The 23,599-nt window shown below is 32.4% G+C and overlaps 1 protein-coding gene across 6 annotated transcripts in view; it reads left to right on the forward strand.

Moving 5' to 3' along the window:
• The window catches only part of RELCH (RAB11 binding and LisH domain, coiled-coil and HEAT repeat containing), a 120,785-nt gene that overhangs the window by 80,664 nt on the left and 16,522 nt on the right, over positions 1-23,599 (forward strand). For 2 of the 6 annotated variants that reach the window (XM_027118691.1, XM_027118693.1), the window contains exons 17-26: positions 2,928-3,084; positions 3,711-3,834; positions 5,657-5,705; positions 7,793-7,872; positions 10,938-11,044; positions 12,044-12,143; positions 16,710-16,792; positions 17,590-17,653; positions 19,074-19,212; positions 22,929-23,045. In XM_027118691.1, coding sequence (XP_026974492.1) covers positions 2,928-3,084; positions 3,711-3,834; positions 5,657-5,705; positions 7,793-7,872; positions 10,938-11,044; positions 12,044-12,143; positions 16,710-16,792; positions 17,590-17,653; positions 19,074-19,212; positions 22,929-23,045 — 1,020 coding nt within the window. Of the gene's footprint in view, positions 1-2,927; positions 3,085-3,710; positions 3,835-5,656; positions 5,706-7,792; positions 7,873-10,937; positions 11,045-12,043; positions 12,144-16,709; positions 16,793-17,301; positions 17,385-17,589; positions 17,654-19,073; positions 19,213-22,928; positions 23,046-23,599 lie in introns of those variants that run through there. The other 4 variants (XM_027118690.1, XM_027118692.1, XR_003435293.1 and 1 more) reach the window with 3 other exon arrangements.

Here is a 23,599-nt window from a genome sequence, read left to right on the forward strand (position 1 = left end):
AGTGAACTCTCTCGAAGTCTGAGATCAAGGTGTCAGTAGGGTTGGTTCCTTCTGAAGGCTGTGAGGGAAAAGCTGTTTGATGCCTCTCTCCTCGCTTCTGGTGGTTTGCTGGCAATCTCTGGTGTTCTTTGGCTTGTAGGTACATCACCCCAGTCTCTGCCTTCACCTTCACATTCCGTTCTCCGTGTGTGTGTGTGCACACACATGCACTTGTCTCGGTCCAAATTTCCCTTTTATAAGATCAGTTATATTGCATTAGAAGTCCACGCTATTCCAGTATGACTTCATCTTATCTAATTATATCTGCAACAACAATATTTCCAAATAAGGTCACATTCTGAGGTTCTAGGGGTTCGGACTTCAACATATAAATTTTTAAGGGAGACACAGTTCAACCCACAGCACTTGCTATCATTCATTCATTTAGCAAATAATTCTTAAATGTCACCTATTGCGTGCCAAGCACATGTTAGAGATTAGATAGAAAATTTTTAAAACTACTTTACCATCCTGAACATATTCCTTCTGAAGTTTATGTGACCTTTCCTTGTGATTATGTCTTTATCATGCCAAAAATAATCTTTTAAGTTCTTATTGACTTAATTTGACCCTCTGACTTTTAATAGTAACTGTAAATGTTAATGTTATTATTCTCACATGTAGGTTATAATACATTTATTATAAATGAGGAAATATTATATCCTTATATATCTATATATAGAGAGAGATCTATCTATATATATAGTCTATCTATATATCTATGTCTCTGTGTCTATCTGTATGTACATCTGTATAATTTGGGATACAGTTTATTACAAGTGAAGATTTAATAGTTTTCTTTTACATTATGAAAATTCCAGAGCACTAGCTAATATTTATGTCAGGCACTATTTTAAACACTTGGGATACACTCATAAACAAAACAGACAAATATCTCTGCCATGAAGAGCTTACATTCTAGTGAGAGGGAAATACATTGAAGAGTCATAACAGTTGTTATTTTGCTGGATTTGAATAATTGTGGTAATTTTTTGACAATAAAATACCTATTAAAATGGCATTCTGGGGACTCTTCTGTATGGTTACAAGTTAGATGCTTAAATTTTTTAAAATCTTTTTAAATAGAATAATGTTTTGAGATCCCTGAACCATTCTGATTGCTTATCTGTTAGAACTGAGTTATCCAAGTAATTGCTTATTTCTTGACATTGTTTTGCTTCTGTTGGACCTAGCTTTAAATCTTTGGACCTCACTTTGCCTGTAATAAATCTTGACATTATCTGATTTACTTTTAACTGTTCCACTATTATTCAATAATTTGTCAGTATTTTTGAAGGAATAATATATTGATACATTCCATCATAGTATCGCAGATTGTGACCAATATGATATAATCCTTTTTGAAATTATCAGATATGCTTCAACAATATAGAAGTATGAAGTACAGATATCCCTCACCATCCAAATCTATTTGATTCCTAGGTTGAGATAATGACAACTCAAGCAGAAACCTCAGATAGTATGGGATACCATGTTACCTAAATTCATTTATTTGTTTGTTTGTGTGTGTATTATGATATCAAATAGGTGACTTCAGCTAGCAAGGGATAACCTTTATCTGTACTTAAGATATTGTTAAAAGCCTTGGGCAGCATAGGAGGACAATACCATCTTAATTTTGTCTTTGAGCACTTTTAAAGTTATTTCATGTTTTCTTAAGTTTAATAATTATCATTACACCATTAATATGTTTTGAGAAAATGCTGCATCCTTAATTGTGTCTTTTTAGGGTGTTAACCTCTATGCAGGAGTTGCTAGGCCATTAGGAATTTCTGTTCAACAGTTAATGAGCTGTTGGTAGCATTACTCACTTAACAGCCATCTAAGACCTGTTCTTTAATAACCTGGAATCTAATTATGATCTGTAGAATCATAGATTTTATTGATGTGTTCAAATTTTACAGTATACTAGTGTATATTCATGTTTTATTTACATAATTTTAAAAGTAATTTTTTCAGTTTTTCCCCCAAAACTTTTAAAGTATATACATGAGACTCTGGTTATAATATTTATAATACATTTTTTAATGATAATTTTGCTTTATCTTACTGGTCACTGGTTTTAACACTTTATAGTAACTTAATGTTTATCAAACTATGGAACATTTTTTAAATAAATCATTTAATATTGGAGATTAAATACTTAAGAAGCCTGTTCAGCTCAAGTTTTAATGTATTTTAGGTCATTATTCTCTGGTATTAAACAGTTTTTCCCTGCTGTCAACCTATTAGTTTCTTGCTGCCTGAAGGAAATATTTTATCATAGTTATTAGTTTTTGACATAAACAGTCTGGTGGAATTACAAGTATTTCTATTTTTTTAAAACCAGATTCAAATCCATATTTTAGCTGAGATCTTATTTTGTGGCCAATTTTAATTTAAGTGAAATTTTACTCTTCACTGGCAAGCTCTTTCATTACAATATTCATTTACTAGTTATTTAGTCTCATAAAATCCTAATTTTTGAGATTTGCTAAATTTGTTCACATATGACAAAAATTTACAGTTGATCCTTAAACAACAGGAGTTTGAACTGTACACGTCCACTTATATGTGAATACTTTTCAATAGTTAATGCTATAGTACTACATGGTCTGTGGTTGGTTGAATTTGTGGATGTGGAAGAACCTCTGATACAGAGGGCCGACTGTAAGTTGTAGGCAGATTAACCCCTGATTGTACAGGGATCAACTGTATTTCATTTTTTTCTAAAAATGGTTTAATTAATATATTTTAGTTTTATATTTAAAGTCTATAATAAGCTAAATAAATATTAGGAGGCAGAACCTTACTTTTCTTTTGACAGAATAGCTAACTTTCCAAACTGTCATTTTCTATGTGATTTATTTTGCTTCTAATTTTTATAGTGACTAGGTTCCCTCGGCCTATGTCGCCTCTTCAAGATGTGTCTACTATTATTGGAAGTCGTGAGCAATTGGCAGTACTGCTACAACTTTATGATTACCAGCTGGAACACGAGGGTACAACAGGCTGGGAAAGTTTACTATGGGTTGTCAATCAATTGTAAGTTACCATCTCCGTATTCATTTGGTACATCTCAATCAGTTGAATGAAAGGTAGCTCACTATATTTAGCCTGGGCACTGAGGGACAAAATATAATAAAATATTTAAAAAAAATAGCAAAACATAACTTGGCATCATCTATGGTAAATTTCTTTAGGAGAGGAGATTTATACTACTAGATACGTAGTTATTTATCTATGAAGATGGTGCTGCTGTATTATGTCAGAAGACCTATCTGCTGCCTTATTGTCTACAAGTGGTGATGGATTTTAAACTACATCCAGACTTTTCATTTTTGAGGCTAAAGTGGATAATGCCATGTTAGCCAAGCTCTTGTATGAAATATCAGCTCCATTGATTTGAGTCTCATTAACTCCATACTTAGAACCCTACCATTAAGATTCCATATATTTTATGGCAATCAGTTAAAATTTATTTTAAGAAATTTATAGAATATAAACTGAAGACTTTGCAAAGGGTTCCAAACAACTCCTTTGCATTCCAATTTTACCAGCTATGAAAAGCAGAACAGAAGATATTGTTAGATTTGCATTGTTTCAGAAATTGGCAAGGAAACAATAATTTATTTGTACCCCTGCCTATTTTTCTTTCCTTTCATATTCAGGTTGCCACAGCTTATAGAAATAGTTGGCAAAATTAATGTTACTTCAACTACCTGTGTCCATGAATTCTCCAGATTTTTCTGGCGCCTTTGCCGGACATTTGGCAAAATTTTTACAAACACTAAGGTAAAAACTTGTATTCCATGTTTTCTTATATGCAAGAGACATAGAAATGTAATGTGTTAATTAATGCTATAGCAGAGTAAATAAAAGCGTGAGCCCTTCCTTTATTCAAATTATCTTTTAATACCTTAGAAAACTGTGATAGTAAAAGAAAATTCTAGTCAGTAATATTCTTCTCTTTATTGATTTTCAGAAGATGATTTAGCCAAAACTTAGTTTGTATCCAGATTTGGTTATAAGATCTACTCATGTGGATATCTCAAAGCTTTCTAGCATAGGAAGTATCAGCTAGGGAACTCAGCTGTGATTCTTTGAATGTACTTCTGGTACTTCACCATCTACCACAGATTCAGGAAGCAGCCATTTGCCCAGCATGCTTTGGTCAAAACTTTAGGTGATTATAGAATCAAAGCAGCTTGTATAGAATACTTGCTACAAGATACAAGCTCTTAGAATAGAATGGACACTTGAGATAAATGCTACATATTTCAATCACTGTCACATTTGCCTATCTAGGCTATTCTGTAGTTTTAGATATTAAATTGGAATGTCCTTAGGTCCCACTTTCTTCTTCAATCCTGTTAATCCATTTGTCTTCATAGCATATTGTTAAGTCAGTTCTTTAGAGCTCTAATAAAAACATAAAAAGATGTCATTGCTACAATCAAATGTTAATCAAGACATTTAAAAGGTAAAAATTTTGTGTAGCTCTTTACTATTAAACCTGTAGTTACTGAAACATTTAGAGCATGACAGTTTGGTATAGTGGACTGGACGGAATTCGGAAAATGGGTTATGACCCTGTTATGTTTGTATCCTGTGATAAATCATTTAATGTATCTGTGCTTAATCTTTCCATGTGTGAAATGAAGAAGTTCCTTCAGTGTCATTTAATTCTATAAGTCTGATTCTGTAGATTAATCTTTTCACAGTGGTCTACATCTCAGTTTAAATTGAATTTGTAAATTAATATGCCTGACCTGTCAATAGGAGGACAAAAACCAGAGCTTGATGTTACTGTAGAAGAAACAAAATCATTTTACATTTTTCACTAACATGTAATTATTAAACAAATATGATTTGATTTTACTGGTAATCACGCTTGGCACAATTTGTTTGACATCTCCAAAAGAAGTAGCTGTTATTTATTTTACTTTTTTTACAAAAACAATTAGGAGTTCATTTTAGCACTTAACAGTAAGTGGTTGACTTCAGTGGCCTGAAATCTGAAATCCAATAATGTTAAAAATAAAAAATTGAAACAAGCATTTGCTTTAACTTAAAATTTTAATGTTAAGTTCTGTACTTGATGTTTAAAGTTAAATTTTAAAGAAGTTAAAGACTAACCTAAGCCAATGGATATCACATGATGAATATGTTACTTATTGAATACCCTAAATGAATGGAATTTCATTTTCATTCCTTTTATATACAGCAAATTTTTTCAATAATTCTAATCATATAATATCTGCCTAAATACCCTTTCTAACATCAAGGTCAGTTTTAGGAGGTAGTAATTTCAAGCACTTAAAATCACCTTGGAAATTATTTTAATTTAGTGAAGGAAACTAAAGACCCTTCAGAAAACTTGCTGACCTGAATTGATTCTTTTAAATATTTTATCTCTAAAAGGTGTTGTTTTCAGTAACTTAACTCTTCTTTTTTCCTATGGCTCTTAAGAATTGTTATGTTTTTGACTACTTGAATCAACGGTCTATAAAACAAAATAAATAAATAAGTAGTGGTAGTAAACATTTTATTTATTTAACCATTGATTGGTCCGTTGAACTTGAGACTTTCTGGATCTTTTCTTTGGGTTGCTTAGGTAAAACCTCAGTTCCAGGAGATTTTAAGACTGTCTGAAGAAAATATTGGTAAGTTTGTTCATTATTATTTTTAAAAACAATTGAATCTCTTTACTCCAGCAAAATACTTTATTCATTGTATGTGAAGTGTATAAATAAACTAGCAAGTACAATTGAAAAGGAAGATTTATACTACGGAATTCTTGGTTTTACAACTCTGCCACGTCTAATATTCTTCCCATGGGGTGGCAGTAAGATTAATCTTTGTCAATTTGACTGTAAATATCTACCTTCACCGTAATCAAACTGACCTAAGGCTGAGCTTCTCAAGCTGAGTACTTGTACCCTTGGAGAGTTGAAGTAGTATATTCGAGATACTGAAAAGGAAAAAATAAAGAGCATCTAATTCATAATTAGTTACTTAAAACTTTTCAAACTTAAAACAAATTGTAATTGAAGAGAATACAAGATACACATATATGTTTTTTAAATGAAACATGAGATTTTAAAGAAACTATAGGCTTTAATGGGCAGCTCCAGTCCCTCTGTTCGTAGTTTTCACTTATCTATCATAAGAAGTGTAGTTGTAGCACCACTGGCCTAAGAACTCCTTTATGTGTGGATCTTATGTCCATGTGTATTTTTCTAATTTCTTAGGAACGAATTGTGAAAAATGTTAGGAACAAAAATGTATAGCCCCCCTGTTTTGTTTTTAAACTTGGTTGATTTTGAATGTATAGGTAATTCTTATCTCAGTCCTACCTTAATGATTTGAATTGAGTCATCTGAAAAACTCCATTTGGGGCTGTCCTCAGAGATAGTTAGAGAATGAATAAATGATTCCCTTTAAGTTTGAAAATGTCGATGAGATTTTTTTTTTGACAAATGCTTCCCAAAGTTTATATTTAATAGCTTTCTAAAGGGTTAATGCTTGGAATACCTAATAGTTGGTATTATCTCTTTAGTTAATTATTAATTCTGATGATAAATTGGTGAAGAATATTTATATATTTTTGGAAACTGATAGGTTTTAGAATTATTAGTTAGCTGTGAATATTTAAGTGTTCATATAGGAAGTGATTATTGTATATAATCACTGTATATACAGTCTGTATCTGTGAATTCAACTTAAGCTTATGTTCCTAGCCTCAGATTTACCTCTCAGCTACCATAGTCACAGTAAACCAACATCAGTACTCCCCAAAAGAAAAAGTTACCCTTACCAAGAGAATAAACAAACCTCAAATACGAATTGATATGAAAATGGAACTTTCTTTTTTGCTGAAACTTCTTTCAGGACAGTTAAATACATTTTTTCAAATCAATTTCTTTATGTACTACTTTCTGAAAAGAATTTAAAACCATATTAAAAATAGATAAAAAGTAATTTTTAAAAGTTTGAGTACATAAAAGTAAATGTAAAGCACTTAAAACAGTGCCTAAAAATCAATAAGTGAAGAGCTGTGGTACTATAAATAGCAACTGTCATATCACCTCTGGAACATTTTTATTTTTAAATCATCTACGTTTGCTGCATAAGAAAATCTCTTATGTTACAGTAGTCACAGGACACTCACCTGTGATTGGATGCTTTCCCCTCTCCCCATGCTTTACTTAGCCTCCCTACTCCATGAAAACAATCAGGGTTCTGTCTGGCTGAAAATCCCTATACAGGACGCAGGAGGAGCTCTGGAACTAGGCTAGCACTGGAAACTAAATAGTATCTCGTATCTGGAAGCAGGTAAAATGTATATCTGGCTGCCTCCTTTCAGCTGAGTGCCTTTACATTTTACTGAATACTGCAAATTGAAAACCTGACAATTTATGAAGACCTGCTTATACGGGCACTTGGGAGAGTGTTAAAGAAAGCTCTGATTTCTGACTGTGCAAATAACAGTAGAGCATCTCATTTTGGTTATTAAAGTTTTTCCCATCTATCAAAACTGTCTATGCTAATGGCTCTGAAAAGTATTAAGTTGTATAATATTTTCACAACCACCAGTGGATATGTGTTTTAATCAAAATATTTTTTAAAGTAATAATATTTATTTGTAAGCTTTGTAACCAGTTGTAATTTTAAATATAATTTGTCTTATGACTTTTTGCTTTACATTTAAAGCATACTCAGATTTTTAAAATTGTTTTTGTGATTTTAGATTCCTCAGCAGGAAATGGGGTCCTCACTAAAGCTACTGTCCCCATTTATGCAACAGGAGTCCTTACGTGTTATATTCAGGTAAGGGAAAAATTCTTTTGCTGGAAAATGTAAAGCACTTTCTATTTAGAAAGATAGCTAATATTATGTATTTTAATGTGCTTATAATTGAAAATGCTACCCATAAGTGAAAACAAAATTTATTTATTCATTTCATTCAATAAATAATTTACAGTGGTGAGCATATTTCAGTAATAGTCTCTGAGGAAAATCTCTGTTGGACAAATAAATTTAGAGATTCTGTGCTTCTTGATATTTTGTTAGAGGTGTTAGATTGCACTTATTTAGTAATTTCTTTGTGTTTCCTGATAATTTTTTCATTAATAAACAACAAAGCGCATGTGTTAGGTGAAGCAAACTACAAAATGCTGTAGCATACTATATCATCATTTTTAGTAAGGTATGCTTTAGTAATACTTTATTTTTCTTAATTGTTACTGCATAATAAATTACCCCAAAACGTAAAGCCTTATTATAACTCTTTTATTTGCTCACGATCTTTGCTCAGCTAAGCGTCTCTTCTTGCTGGTAGTCGCTTGTGTTGCTGCATTCACTTGGTTGGTTGGTAGGGGGTTCAGCAAGGATGGCTGAGCTTCAGTCTCCATGTAGTCTTAGGGCCTCTCTCTGTCCTCAGGGCCTGTGGAACAGCAGAGCCAGACTCATTACATGGTGGCTCAGGGCTCCCAAAATTGCAAAATCAGAATCTGCTAGGCTAAAGCCTAGGCTTGGAATTAGCACATCACTACTACTGCATTCTGTTGCTTAAAGCAAGTCACAGGCCCAGCCCAGATTCAAAAAGAGGGAAATAAATGAGAGCATGAACCAGGAGATGTGGTTCATTGGTGGTCTCCAATGTAACAGACCACCTCACTCTACTTAACATTGTTTTAAGTAAACATATTATGTTTATTAAGGCACATCAGTCATTTTTAAGTGTGAGGCAGTTCCACCTGTGAGGCGAAGATACAGACTCAAGATAAAGCATTTTTAGGAATTAGAATGTGAGAAGCAAACAGGAAGATCTTTTTTCCCAAATTTACCCGATTAATACCTAATTTCTTTTGCCTTTTGTATTCAGAGTAAAGCAGTTCATATTTATTGCACTCTTCTTCCAAAATAGATTTGAACCATCCTATAATATTAAAATATAGTTCTACAGCATCATATGATACCTTGAAACAGAAGCTCCAACTCTGTTAAAGTAGTACAGTATTTTTTTAAACTTTTCTTCACTAGTTTCTAAGACTACTCCATAATATGTATACACAGAGAATCCCTGTGTTTAGAATATTTTAAGTCATGTAACCTTAACAGATTGTATTTATTGTTATTCTTAAATTCATGGAGATTAAGTCCTAGCACATATTACGAGGCACAATAACGTGAATACCATTTTCCTCTGTAATTTTAGAAGCTCTTCCGCATAATAACAAGTGTGATGTCAATATTTTTCTCTCTCATTTTTAAGCTCTGGCAGTTGGTTAGTATGTTGGTTTTCACCATAAATGGTATTTTAAGGCATAATGAAGTACAAGGTTTGCCTCATGGTAGTCCCTCAGTATAGGTTTGTTGAATAAATGAATAAAGACATGCTTTTTGAGCCACTATATGAAATCCAAATATCTAAAGAGATAAGAACTTTCCTGCTGGTTACAAAATGTGAATTGAGGTGGCTGTCCTAGATTGCCCACACCAGCTGTTAATATTTTTCTTACTAAACCAAATTTTCTGTTAGAGTTAATCACACCCTGATTGCTTTGGTAAACAAAACCTATTTTGAATCAAATACATGAGCAGTATTAAATTTCAAAGCTGAGAAACAGTATTATAGTAAATTTTCAAATCAAAGGAATTCGTGCTCATTTAGAAGTATATTTCATAGGTCTCATTTCACACTTGTTTTTTCAGATTTACAGTTTATCTTCCAAATTTATGGATACTCTGTTTAATATAGTAAGCGACTATAAATGAGTGAGATCTATATTCCAACATAGCTCTGATGCTGGTTTGTCAGTGTCTAAGTTCTTCCCTAAATAGACTGGCGTATTATAAAACTGCTGTGTCCATCCTTTATTCATGCTGATCATTACTTTTGTCAATCACTTATCTGTACCTCATTCTAAATTAACCTGACCATGTAGAAAAAAGGTAGGTGGTTATCTAGTCTTCCTCATGGATCTATTGATATATACAGAAGCCATTTATTGTTGAGCTAATAAAGACCTAAAGACAAAATACCTGACTCTGTATATATTTACTTTCTGATAGAATGTCAGATTCCCTCCCTTACAGATTCAGGTTAATTTAACATACAGTTATTTTTTTAACTTTCCTATTTAGTAGACCTGCTTTTTCTAACATATTTCTTAATACAGTACTGTGTAAGAAAAAAGAAAGAAATATTTTTTCAGATTACTAAAATAATGGTTTGTAAAAGAAAGATTAAAAGTAAAGATTATTTTTTAGTCAAGGGTGTGACTGTTTTAAGAACACAGTGGTCTATATTTCAGCAAGTGTGAAGCTTCTCACCACTAATAATTTCTCAGATATCAATTTTCTACTATTAGGAGGATAACTATTTTAGTGGTTTGTATTTAAGTATTTAGAGCCAAAGTTAATGGGAAGTAAAATTGGTAAAATAGATTTTAATAAAAGAATATACCTTGTTATGTTTTAAACCAGAACTATCTAATCAACAGTGCAATGATGTAAGTAATCTGTATCTGAGCTGTCCAGTAAGGTAACCACTAACCACACATGGCTGTTAAACAACTTAAATTGTAACTAGTGCAACTCAGGAACTGAATCTTTTATTTTACTTCATTTTTAGTTTAAATATAAGTAACCACATGTGGTGAGTGGCTACCATATTGGACACCACGGGTCTAAATCTGTGAATCAAGATAGTCTTTGTCCTCACACCATTGTGATCATAGATATGCTTAATAAATATCTTTAATTAAAATGCTCCCAAATTAGGATATTTGCCCCTTATTTGGTAAAATTTTGTAATTATAGTTAGGAAATTATGGTTTTAGTTCTACTTGACTGGGTGGAAATTCATTATCAGTCTTTTTCCTCTGTAGGAAGAAGACCGAAAGCTGTTAATTGGATTCTTAGAAGATGTAATGACCTTGCTTTCATTATCTCATGCTCCTCTTGATAGCCTGAAAGCTTCTTTTGTGGAACTGGGGTAAAAATAATAGCTTATAGTTTTTTAAAAGCTATATAAAGTTTTAAAATTGGATTTATAGAGTACATACTTTTAGTCTAAAAAGATTGGCATACACACCAAATCTCTTGGTTTTGAGACTTAAGATTTTTTTGTTTGTTTTTGGGTTTTCTTATTTGTACATTCTTAATATTTTGTAATCAATGCATTATAATAAAAGAATGAGGGAAAGGATACAGACATATCTTCTTTGAAGCAGCTGGAGAAATAAAGTCAAGTACAGATTTGAAGAAAATTCAGTATCCCAAAACTGGAAAAGGAGCCCCAAGTGAAAGCCAGCTCATTAGGCTCCTTTTTCCATTCCATTTGATTTGCCTAGTCCCTCATAAGCACATCATCTAGCTGCTTAAGTAGTTTTATCTCATTCTTTACTTATGTGTTTATTAATAATACTGTCCCACATTTGGATAGTCTTCACAGCCAACTTACCCTTCCATATAGGTGATTGGAGTTATCCTTATTGATCCTTATTGATTACACAACCATATGATGTAAATAGGGCAGTATTGTCCCAGATTTTTATAGATGCAGAAATTAAAACCCACAGAGGTTATAACTTACCCATCTGGCTCTTAGGCCAGTGTTTCTTTCTCATAAGTAAAAATTTTATTTTACTTTATTTTTTTATAATTTTAACTTTTATGCTATTAAAGAGTTGAAATATCTGTCATAATTGCAAGTACTTAGAGAAACTAAAAGTATAACTCCTGAATATGCTAAAAGTTTGTAGTTTTATAAGGTGACTTCCTTTTTTAAAGAATCTTAGATGTAACCTATTAAACCATACAAACTAATTCTATATGTTTTGCCAATATTTTTATCATTAATATTCCTCATAAATGTAGTATTTTTCAATACACCAGTAAGGCAAAATAGACTTTAATGAAAGAATATACCTTTTTATGTTTTAAACCAGAACTATGTGGCTCTCACTTTTAGCATTGATTTTTTTTCTTTCAGTGCAAATCCAGCCTACCATGAGTTATTGTTAACTGTTTTGTGGTATGGTGTTGTCCATACTTCAGCACTTGTGAGATGTACTGCTGCTAGAATGTTTGAGGTATGTAAACAAATGCTTCTATTGGTTCAGATCATAATGATTTTCTTTGGAAGAGGGAGAGGGAATATTTCTTAAAAAGGCAGAGAGGCTTTTCATACTATGGTATGTTGATGTATATTTTATGGCATTGAAGAGTATCTAGTTGTGTACTGTGTGATGGGGCAGAAATTTAGCTTTGGTACTTTTCAGATTATTTTCTAGCCTTATTGGTTCCTTGAATGTTATTGTATTATCATTTCCATTTCTCAGAATTTCTTTTAAATCTTATTTTAATTTCCATCCTATGTAAATCTTCCTGGCTATACTTTCTATTTACTGAGGCACACAGCTATTAAAATAAAGTAAAACAATATAAGATATCTTTAAGGTTGTAAAATATAGTTGGATTCATGAGGAAAATATAGTTGGATTCATACTTGCAGTTATGGAAATATTTATTTTACTGATTATTCCTACTTCATTATTCCCTCACCTTTCATATCTGGAATAACAACATCTCTATACATTAACTGCCTGTAGACTTATAAGACAGAAGAGACTTCATATAATTTAACTAGATTTTCTTAAATTGCCACCTACCCAAGTTTAGTACGAAAATTGGAATACCTATCTTTTTATCCATCATAGAGGAAATATGTTAGCCTAGTGTACATATATATATGTTTCTAGAACTTGAATTTGAGCACTAAAAGTGGGTTAGAGTGTTATTTACTGTTCTTGAGTCTTCTCTTAGAGCCATACTGGCTGGGTTCAGTGTCTGTCTCTGCCACTTAATGCCAGTTTCAAACTTCTCTGTGCCTTAGTTTTCTCATCTATAATGTAAGTGAAGATGATAATAATAAGTATCCATCTCAAAGGATTTTTATTAATATTAAATGAATTAATACTTCTAAGGTCTTAAAACAGTGTCTGTCACATAATAATAAGAGCTTAATAAATGTTAACTATCATTATGATTACTGTTTTTTTAATATGCTGTTACTTCACAAAATAATATAATAGTTTAGGAAAAGTATACTTATCCAAACTAAAATTGTCCTTAATACACACATGTGATTCTTAAAATATCTTAAAGCACTTATTTTCATAAGAATTAGACAATTCAATTTTTCCTGAATTTCAGAATTTTTACATAATTTAAGATAAATTGCAATCTAAAGGATAGAGCACTGACAGGTTTGAAATATATACCTTCTAAAACTCTTAAATATTTAAAATAGATTTGTGGAATCTAAAGAAAATTCCATCCTTATGAGGAGGTTGAAAATCCTCTGAACATGTTATTCCCACAATTATACATATTTGATAAAAAATAACTAATCAGATGTTCTTTGTCAAGATAAATTCCAAATTAAAAATTCAGTTAGATGTCTAGCATAAGTGCCTTCTGGGTATAAATAATTTTTGATTATTCAATATGCTGAAAATAATTATTACCATGAAAGAAAAAGGTTTTTCTTTAGCCTCCTCTCCCCCCCAAAAGAAAAAAGTATCCTATTTCTTTAATGTACTCACTTAATAGGATTTTATTCTAAGACCATAACAGCTATTTCTTTCTCTTAAACCATTTATTTCTAAAATGTATGTATATACTGGTGAAGCATACAATATAAATGAAAATAAAGAAAATGAAGCGTCCTCCCTTTTTACTTGTTTCTGTGGGGTTTTTTCTGCCTTATTTCTTACATGTGGTTTTTGTCTGGTTTTGGTTTCTATGTCTGCTGTCAGTGCTGGTTGGAAACTATACCTATGCTTAAGCAGTTTTCAGTGTTCTCTCAGTTGATGATGAGTTTCTGAGTCTAATCTGAGAGACTTATTTTAATGATTTTTCAAGTTCATTTATGATAAAAAAATTTTTACTGAGCATGCCAATAAAAGTCATTAGTAGGAAAAATTAAAGTTACTTTTTTGTCAGTGAGGCTTATTTTGAATAATATTGTATTAAAAGAATAATTATTTCATAAGATTTCTTTTGATACTAATACTTTATAATTTACAGTTATGCCTGCTTCCCCCACCCCCAAGATGAGTTAATTCAAAATAAAAACATAAAAAACAGGTCACTTAAAATTTTTAATTTTTTTAATGTGAGACCAGAAACTACTGAGAAGAAAGCAATAAATGGATATACCAGGAACATAATATGAGATACTTAGTGAAATTGAACACTAAATTTAGCTCTGAGTTTTCAGACAGCAGGGCAAAAAGGGGAAATCCAATCAGTCATATTATTCTCATTGTTAAATAAGAGACAATATATTCTTGATGTAACAAATTATTATTGAAATTGATTTATAAAAGAGACTTTATTATGTGACTTCCAGTGTGACATAATGGATTTCCCAAACGATGCAGAAAAGAACTTCATATAATGATTTCTTACATCAATCATAAGGAGATAAATCAGGTAACATTAAGACCACAACTCAAAGAAGGCATGGGCTTTTAAGACAAATGTGACTGAGTCCATTTTCTAGCTCTACCTCTTTTGGGCTCTAAAACCCTGGGCAAGTTATTTAACTTCTCTCAGGCTCAGTTTCTTCATCTGTTAAAACATTAATAATAATTGTACTTACCTCATCATGTTTAAAAATCAAATGATAAACTGTGTCTAAATGTGTAATAATTAATAGCTCTTAAATTTTGTTTTCCGATTTTCCAGCTTATTAAATTAAACCTAAAAACTCCAGTGCAATGAAAAATTAACTTGCCCCCGGATTATCCCTTTTTTTTTTTTTTTAATGCCTTTTGGCTGGCACAAGTTAGACACTTCAAGATACACTTTACTAATTCGAATCTAAGCTACCTTATTTATAAAATGATACAGAGAAGAAAGTTGTATATAATGTATTTGAACTTCTTCCCCCTATTTCTTTCTACCTGACATCTGTAATGTTTAAGGTAGTAACAGAAGTTCTTTTGTCATTTTATTCCTGCCTAAATTATCCATGGTTCTGTTGAAATAAAAATTATTTCAGAATACTGAAGTAGATTCTAAAGTGTATCAGTTGGGCTTCCCTGGTGGCGCAGTGGTTGAGAGTCTGCCTGCCGATGCAGGGGACCACGGGTTCGTGCCCCGGTCTGGGAAGATCCCACATGCCGCGGAGCGGCTAGGCCTGTGAGCCATAGCCACTGAGCCTGTGTGTCCGGAGCCTGGGCTCCGCAACGGGAGAGGCCACAACAGTGAGAGGCCTGCGTACAGCAAAAAAAAAAATAAAATAAAGTGTATCAGTTGTTAAATGGTAACAGATTAGTGTAAAATTAAAAACCTCTGATAAAGGGAGCTCTGCTCTCTGATGTGCTGTGTAGGAGGAATAGTTAACCCAACACAGTGTTGTGTTTTTGTTACTAAAAATTCCACAGCATCTTCCATCTTCCATGAGGACTAGTTCCATTACAAGGTGAAGAGATTGATTAGCATTTGTGTTTACATTCTGAAATAGAGAACGTAGGATTAGGATGTTACCCTTTTCTGTTGAACTCATAAAATTCCGTAATTTTTATAAAAACAATGCGTACAGCTCAATATTGTCCTCTAGTTCTGCGATTTAGGGTTGGTTGCTAAATGAATTGTTTTTATGATTAGATTATAGCAATAGGTCTAATTGTGCTCATTGTATTTTTTTTTTATTTGAGCTTTTAGAGAAATGCAAAACAAAGGACTATTTGTAAACATTAACTACTTGGACGAGACAAAAACATTTTTTAGTTAATAATTTCTTTTTCCAAATATATCACAAATCTTATGTCCTTGGAGTAGTCACAATAATTCAGCTTGCATTTCTTGAATGTCTAGTCTTTGTCAGACACAATATTTAAGTATATTATGTGTAGTTAGTAGCACAGTGATCCTTTAAGGTAGATGATAGTGTCACCATTTTCAGATGAGAAAACTGAGTTTCAAGGGATTATGTAATATATCTAAGACCACATGACCAATAAGTGGAGAGCTAGAATCTGAACCCAGGTCTGATTCCCACATGAAATAAGTACTTTCCACTAGGTTACATTATATCTCTGTACCTCAAGGAATAAAGCTACATGATGTAAAAGGTTGGGAATTTTTGTATGTGATTTTTAAATTTACTTGCATCAGAACAATCAGAAGCAATTTAGTGGTGGCTGCTAGCCATTTGAGTTTGGTTTAAAAACAGTCCAGTTTGTACCCTGTTGGTCATAACAAAATTATATCAGATTTATTTAAAGAATTTAACCATAGAACCCAGTATGTCTTTTTAGTTTCTTTAAAAGAAAAAAAAAAAAAGGTAAAGCTTTCTTTTAAATTGAACATGGAAATTGCATAGACTATTTGACCAAAAGTACAAACTGTCATTGAATTGGTAACAAACTGTTTTCAGGGACTGCTAGGCTGTGTAAGCTTTATTTTTCTCCTAAGCATTCTCTGCCTTTATAAAGCACTCTAGTAGCAATATTTGCTTAGCTTCTAATTTTGGTTTTGCTTTTGTGTTTCTCTCTTTCTCTTGGTTGTTCCTTTCTTCTTCCTGTGGCATTGTGTTTGCTCTTTCCATGCATCACCTGTGAATACCCCCTGTGCTGATCAATCAGCTGTTGGTGAAGGGGGTGAATGAAACTCTGGTAGCTCAGAGGGTTGTTCCTGCTCTCATAACTCTCTCCAGTGACCCTGAAATGTAAGTGTCGTTCCTACCTTTTACATTCAGCATCCCTTTCAAAATGCGCCTGTCAAGAAATAACCATCAGCTTTTAAATTCACTGAAGACTAGATTTAGCTCTTTAAAATAATAATATTGGATTATGCTTACTTGATTTTAAACTTTATTATACTACTATTCATGTATTTTTTTTAAGTCAACCTTCACAGTAAGCCTAATGACAAGGCCATATATTGAAAAGAATATATTAGTAGTATTTATTAGTCCTCAATAAACGTTTCCAAAACTTAAAACATGCTGATGGACTATTTCTTCCAAGCCAAGAAGGGATGCTCTCTAATCTCACTAACATGTTGTTACCAGTAAGTATAGTGGCATGAACCAGAGGCTTAACATTTTAATGTCTCGTGTGGGTGACTAAACCAAGAAAGGCCACTGAGTCTGCCTGCCCATCCTCAGTCACAGCTAACCCAGTTCTCATTCCAGTTTACCAAACCATTTTTTATTGCATGTTGACTGGTTTACAGCTGACTCTTCGAGGCATGAGTGAAGCGTTAGTTGACAAGCGGGTTGCTCCGGCCCTTGTTACCTTGTCCAGTGATCCTGAATTGTGAGTTTCACAGACTGCGACCTTAAGTTATCCTGTCTGTCTTTTTGAGCATTCTTCTTGGTCTGCTTTTTTTTAAATTTAATTTGTCATTGCTAGAGACTAATACAGTATATTTACCTTGTACTTACTTTGATATATATTTTAATAATAATCAGTTTTTCATCTCAAAGAAAGTTTCAGTTTCTTTCTTTTTTAATTTTAACAGCTCTGTCAGGATTGCCACAATTCCAGCCTTTGGCACTATTATGGAAACAGTTATTCAAAGAGAGGTAGGAAATGACTGGAATTTATTTATGTACTGTTGAGGTAATGATAACACATTACTATACATGTACCCAGTAGCATCATACCCTTCATTTTATTTCTTAGTTACTTATGGGCCAGAAGAGGATCTCAGAATTTGAAAATATGATAGCCTACCAAAAGTATATTTTCATATGCGAAGGCAATCGCTAGTCTTTCTTCTCAACTAGAAAATTAAGTATAAGCCAACTCTCAGATGTTCTATTTTAAGTCTATCTGGATATTGCAGTTTTGAATAATCCTTCAAAGCAGATTTAGCTCCAAAGGCTTCTATTATCCAGTAGACTTCTGGATAATCTACATAAATTCCCAATTGCCAGTTTGTACAGATTTGAAGACAGGTTTTCTCAGTTTCACGAACGGAGGCTAGAGGGTACCTATGTTCTTGTAACTGTCATTGATAATCAAGCTGCAAGTCATGTCGTAGACTGGTATCATCTTTTTGTAGCACACATCACTGTGACAACCCTCTGTCACGCCTGCTTCAGCAGATTACCAAAGTCTTCCTCCCTAAATATGTATTTTGATTCAGAAACTTGTGATTTAATTTTCAGTTTGTTAGGTTCTATCTGCAACATTAACTCTAAGACACTTCTCAAAATTAGTTATCAGAATTTTATTCTTTATTATCAAATTGGACATGTCCTTACACAATGAAAAACCCTATACATTAGAAAGTAAATTATTTGTGGGCATATCACTTAGCCACTTAAATGGAAAACAAGGTTTTCCATCTCATAGACATTTTACCAAAAAAAATTATATATATATATATATATATATATATATATATATATATTAAACTGTTCCGTAAAATCTTTTTGTCATATAGATTTTTTTTATAACAAAAATTAAACAACCGTGTTAGTTGTGGGAAAAAATCTTTTCCGTTTTTTCACTTACATATTTCACCGGTGGAGCAAAATAAAAAAACACACTGTTCTGCAAAGCTTGCAGTCTTGGCAGAATTTCAACATGTTCTTAAATCCCAAAATAAAAATGTCTTTTAGGGAAATATGAGTAAGATGTAAGTCATTAATGACTCATTGCTTTCAGAAGATGAATAAGTGGGTAACTTACACTCTGATTTGTTTTAAGAATTATAGTTTAGATACAAAATCATCAAAACTCTATCTTTATCCCTAAATATTGTGGGGTCTTTTCTACAGTTTTTCAGGGAATATTTGTGTTTTTAAAAAACAAAAAATGAATTAACAAGCATAAACAAAAATTTAAGATCTTTTCTGAGCCAAAAGACTAAATAAGTACTTATTTAATTCCAAATTTTTACTATTATGTTGATATAAGTCATTTGAATCCAGTGATGCAAGCCATGTTTAGTGTGTATCCTTCTCTCAATTTGACTGTACAATATTCAATTTTAAGTTGCTGGAAAGAGTGAAAATGCAGTTGGCTTCTTTCCTGGAAGATCCTCAATATCAAGACCAGTATTCTTTGCATACAGAAATCATAAAAACATTTGGTAGAGTTGGGCCTAATGCAGAACCAAGGTTCCGAGATGAGTGTAAGTTGCATTTTTTTTACCATTTTTCCTGAATTGTAATGTAAGAGCGAGACCATAAGCCTCACTGAGGATTTGTCATGTGTTACATGACACCTTTCTACACCTTATCTTTCACATACTGAAAGCTGAAAGTGAAACAAGTTTGTTATTGTGGATTGATTGGTATTACTATTAACTGCTATTAAATGGCTTCTTATACTATATAGTGATTGCTGTAGACGTATGAAAAGTAACTCATAAATAATTTCAAGTTATTTTTAAAATAATTCTTCCTAACTGTTAATTTCAAAATACTGTGCTCATTATATTTAGAACTTATTATTTAATTCTTATTTCTAAGGAAATTTTTATGTGTTTCTAGACATGTTCTTATGAAAGATACATTTCTTCCACTTAGCATGCCATTCCACTATTTTGTTTTAAATCATGGCTTGTTGATCTGCTAAATAACCTGCATGATGATCTGCTAAAGCATTTTCTCCGGTTTCTATAGTATCACTTTTTACTTTATGACAACAATTTCTTTGGGTGTCATCAAAGCATCCAGTAATTATTACTCCAAAAGCATGACAGTTATCACTGTTATACCTTAGTCCTTTTATTTTTAGCAATTTGCCATGCTTTTGGAAAGTTCGCAAGTTTGGCTTCTTACATCAGTTTGGTTTCCATACAAAATTGGATTCTCCCATAGACTAGTTATTGCATATCTAACCTGGTATTTTTAAGATAAACAACAAAAATATTGTCAGGATTTGGACCGCAGTGTCCAAAAGGTCTGTTGAGGGCATGAACACATATTGAACTACAGAAGCAACCACAAGGTTATTTTTCAATGGGTAATAGTGTTGGTAGCATGAGGAGAAAATAACAGTATTTCACAATCAGTTAACAGAAAAACGTTTAGTATTTTAGTTAGCATTAGGGATAGTTCCTCATCATAGTAACGTCAGATTTACAGGTGACCCTCTACAGGTGCTTTGACTAACTTTTTTGAGGCTGTCTGTAATTGCTCTGAAGCAAGGAGAATAAGTCTTGGCTGTTGGATCAAGGAATAGGCTGAATAGGCAATGCGTCTTTGGTGGGTGCCGTGTTGTTGAGTTAATAACTGTCTAGAATATGATCTAACCTTTTTGTGTACACTCAAAAGAAAGATTTATGTATCACATAGAAAAGAGAAATATTCTTTTCATAATGGTCCCAATATAGCAATTAAAGATTGGCTTGAGAAAAAATTGAGAATAGCAGTTTCCACTGCTTGAATAGGTGTAGTAAACCATTATTCCTGAAGCCTTCTACAACTTACTGTATACCCACAAGTTTGTCTTATACAATCTTCCTTCACATTCTGACACAACAAGACATATTTTTTTTTAAGACAAAAATTTTTTTTTTTTTCTGTATTTACTACTCAGTCAGTTGGCTTCTCTTTTGCTTTAAAACTTTACCCTGCGGAATTTAGTTTCCTATATTAATAAGATTAATGGTAGATGAAGTAGAACCCATATTGACAAGGATGCTATATTGTTATCCATCTGTATTTATAGACAGTTCCTGTTAGGAATTTAGAGAAAGAACAAAGAATTGCTGGGTGGTAATGTCTTCCTTGGAGTGGCATTTTTGGATATTTTTCCCTCTATTTCCTAGAGAATAGAAGACACTGGTTCTTCCAGTGGCCCTTTTTCTCTCCCAACTCTTAGTTATTATAGGACCTTTTGGTCCTGATTTTATCTCAGGGGCCATTTGTTTCATTCAGAACATGATACAGTTTTGTTTGTTTGTTTTCTACTTTTTTAACTTTATAAGTCTCTCTGAAAATGTTCAGTCATACCTTGGAGATTTTCTAACATGGCAGCTTTACATTTCAGATCAGTTTTTTTCAAAGTTCCTTATTTTAGATCTAAGCCCATTTACAAAAAGAGAGGACAAGATTCCCTTCACTTTTGCTATTGGATCTACCCCAGAATATTTTTTAAAAGTTTACAAAAATCTATTTTTATAAAGTTTCCTATTGATTTATCTTTATTTTGTTCGCACTTTTGAATCTTTGTCCAATCTGCCCTTAAGTGAAAGGCTTCAGAAGTGGCCTTATGTTGTGTATTTCCTGTTTTCCTTGCCTACCGAAGGTCAGTTGTAGAATTACTCACATCTAGGTTATTAAATCTTTTAACCATTTATCTCCATCTGAGGGGTTAACAATTAAATGAATTAATTGGTACAGATGTGGTAGCCCAGGACAATACATATATAATGAAATGTTGAATTCTTTAGTAAACTTCTATCTTCTGAGATTTAGGAATATCCTTAATTGTAGCCTTTAACTGTCTGTAGACTACAGTTTAAAGTAACTTGTATAGGTTTGTTTTCTAGTTAAGCAGTTTTAAGGGATCTTGTATAGTGTGGTTGTTGAGTTTCTGAGAAAAACACTGAGGAAAGGATTGCTTGTGTAGGAAATCAGGGAATGAGCGGAATGAATAGAGGCCACATGTTTATAGATAAAGTAGTGCAAGGAAGGTCAGTTTCAAAATGTTTGGGCAGAAATGAAATAGAGAATCTTTGTCTCAGAGCCACCATTTTGTTGAGGCCTCAGCATGCCAGTTAATGAATCGGAGTTTCAGTGAATTCATTGGGAATTCAATGAATATTTGGAGTTTTTTGTCTTCTTATTTTTTCTAGAGCACCTCTGAAGTATGTTGTTATTAATTTTGATAAGTCAAAAAGTCCCCTAAAAATGGCCATTGTTATCCTAAGTTTGTGTGGGGTTTTTTACCGTTTACTAAGGTGCATAAAAGTTGTAATTATAGTAGTGGTTTATTGAGGAAGCAGGAGATTTTTCTAGAAGGAGATTGTGGCTTTAACATATACAAGCTTAAGGTAGACATGAATGAAGTCACTACAGTTGGTCAGAAGTATGTGCTTATGAACCATGTTTTGGGTCCCCCAACCAAGCAGGGACTAGAATGGGACCATGTGATCAACAATTTGATAATCACTTACCCTGAAGCCATTTCTGCAAGGGACCCTGGTTTTAGTGGGAAATGGTATTTAAAGAACACAATCTTAGGCAGTAGGAGTGCTCAGTGCTACTGAAATGGTTACTGTTTCTTGGACCACCACTTTAATTTTAGCAATGTGTTGTCTGTATTTTTGAAATTTTACACTATTCATTGAGATATAAGATATTGAGCCCATTAGGTGACTTGAAAACTCAACCACCAGTGCTATTTGACCCTGGTCTTTGCTAAGAACTTGAGAAACTAAAGCTAATAATAGTTTCATGAAGTAGTGAAATAATTTGATATTGAAAATGAATCAGTATACTGTATTTATCTTTTTAATAGCAACAGTAATACAAGATTTATATAAACTTATTTATAAAGCTGATAATAACACAAGAGGTAGGTTGTTTACATTTGTTTGTTTGGCTTTCATTTTTCAAATTGGGAAACTGAATTGCAGTGAAGCCAAATGACCTGTATACATCATCATAACTAGGTTATAATGGCATGCTATAATCTATTTCTCCCAAATTCTAGATCACTATTTATTCTGAAAAACATGCTTTCTTCCCTAGGACGAAAAAGCAAGTATGGGATGTGGGTAATCTTTCGAAATCATCCAGAATTAAAATAAAATTTTATAAAATAAAATGAAAAAAATTTTTTTAATGTATAAGCATGTTTTAGATTAAAATTAATAATTTCTTTTTCTTTTTTCAGTTGTTATACCACATTTGCATAAGTTAGCCTTGGTGAACAACTTACAAATCGTGGATTCTAAAAGACTGGATATTGCTACCCATCTTTTTGAAGCCTACAGTGCACTTTCCTGTTGTTGTATCCTTGCTTTATTAATGTATTTCTATATTTAATAATCAGTCTTACAGTGAACCTCAGTTGTTAAAGATTGAGAAGTAGAATTTTTTTCTTCAACTTAACTAAGAAGTAATTAAGTAGAAGATTAAAAATTTGAGTTGACTTGCCCCATAAGATGGCTCCTTATTCTAGCCATCTCATAATTTTAAAAGATAACCTTAAGTCTTCTGTGTTTATATGTTCCATAGTTTTGAAAACATTGACTAAAATTGTATGTATGTTAATCAGCTATATAACTAAGCAAGCAATGAGTTATAACTGAGGCTTCTGTTAATCAAAAGGAATCCTTGTATGTGTCCTGGCATTCATTTTAAATGAATGTTTAACAGTCTTTATGATCCTGTGAATATCTCTTGGAGAGATATCACTCATTGAAAAAAATACAGGGACACCATGGTTAATCATTTGCAGTGATGGTGGAACTGGAGGAAAGCTCAGAGATCATCTAACCCATGTCAACCACTACATTTTATAAATGACTAAACTAAAACTTAAAGGCATTAGTGACTTCTGTT

This window comes from Aethalodelphis obliquidens, unplaced genomic scaffold (genome assembly GCF_003676395.1).
Source record: "Aethalodelphis obliquidens isolate GAN/ISIS:26980383/991018 unplaced genomic scaffold, ASM367639v1 scaffold19, whole genome shotgun sequence".
Taxonomy (NCBI): Eukaryota; Metazoa; Chordata; class Mammalia; order Artiodactyla; family Delphinidae; genus Aethalodelphis; species Aethalodelphis obliquidens.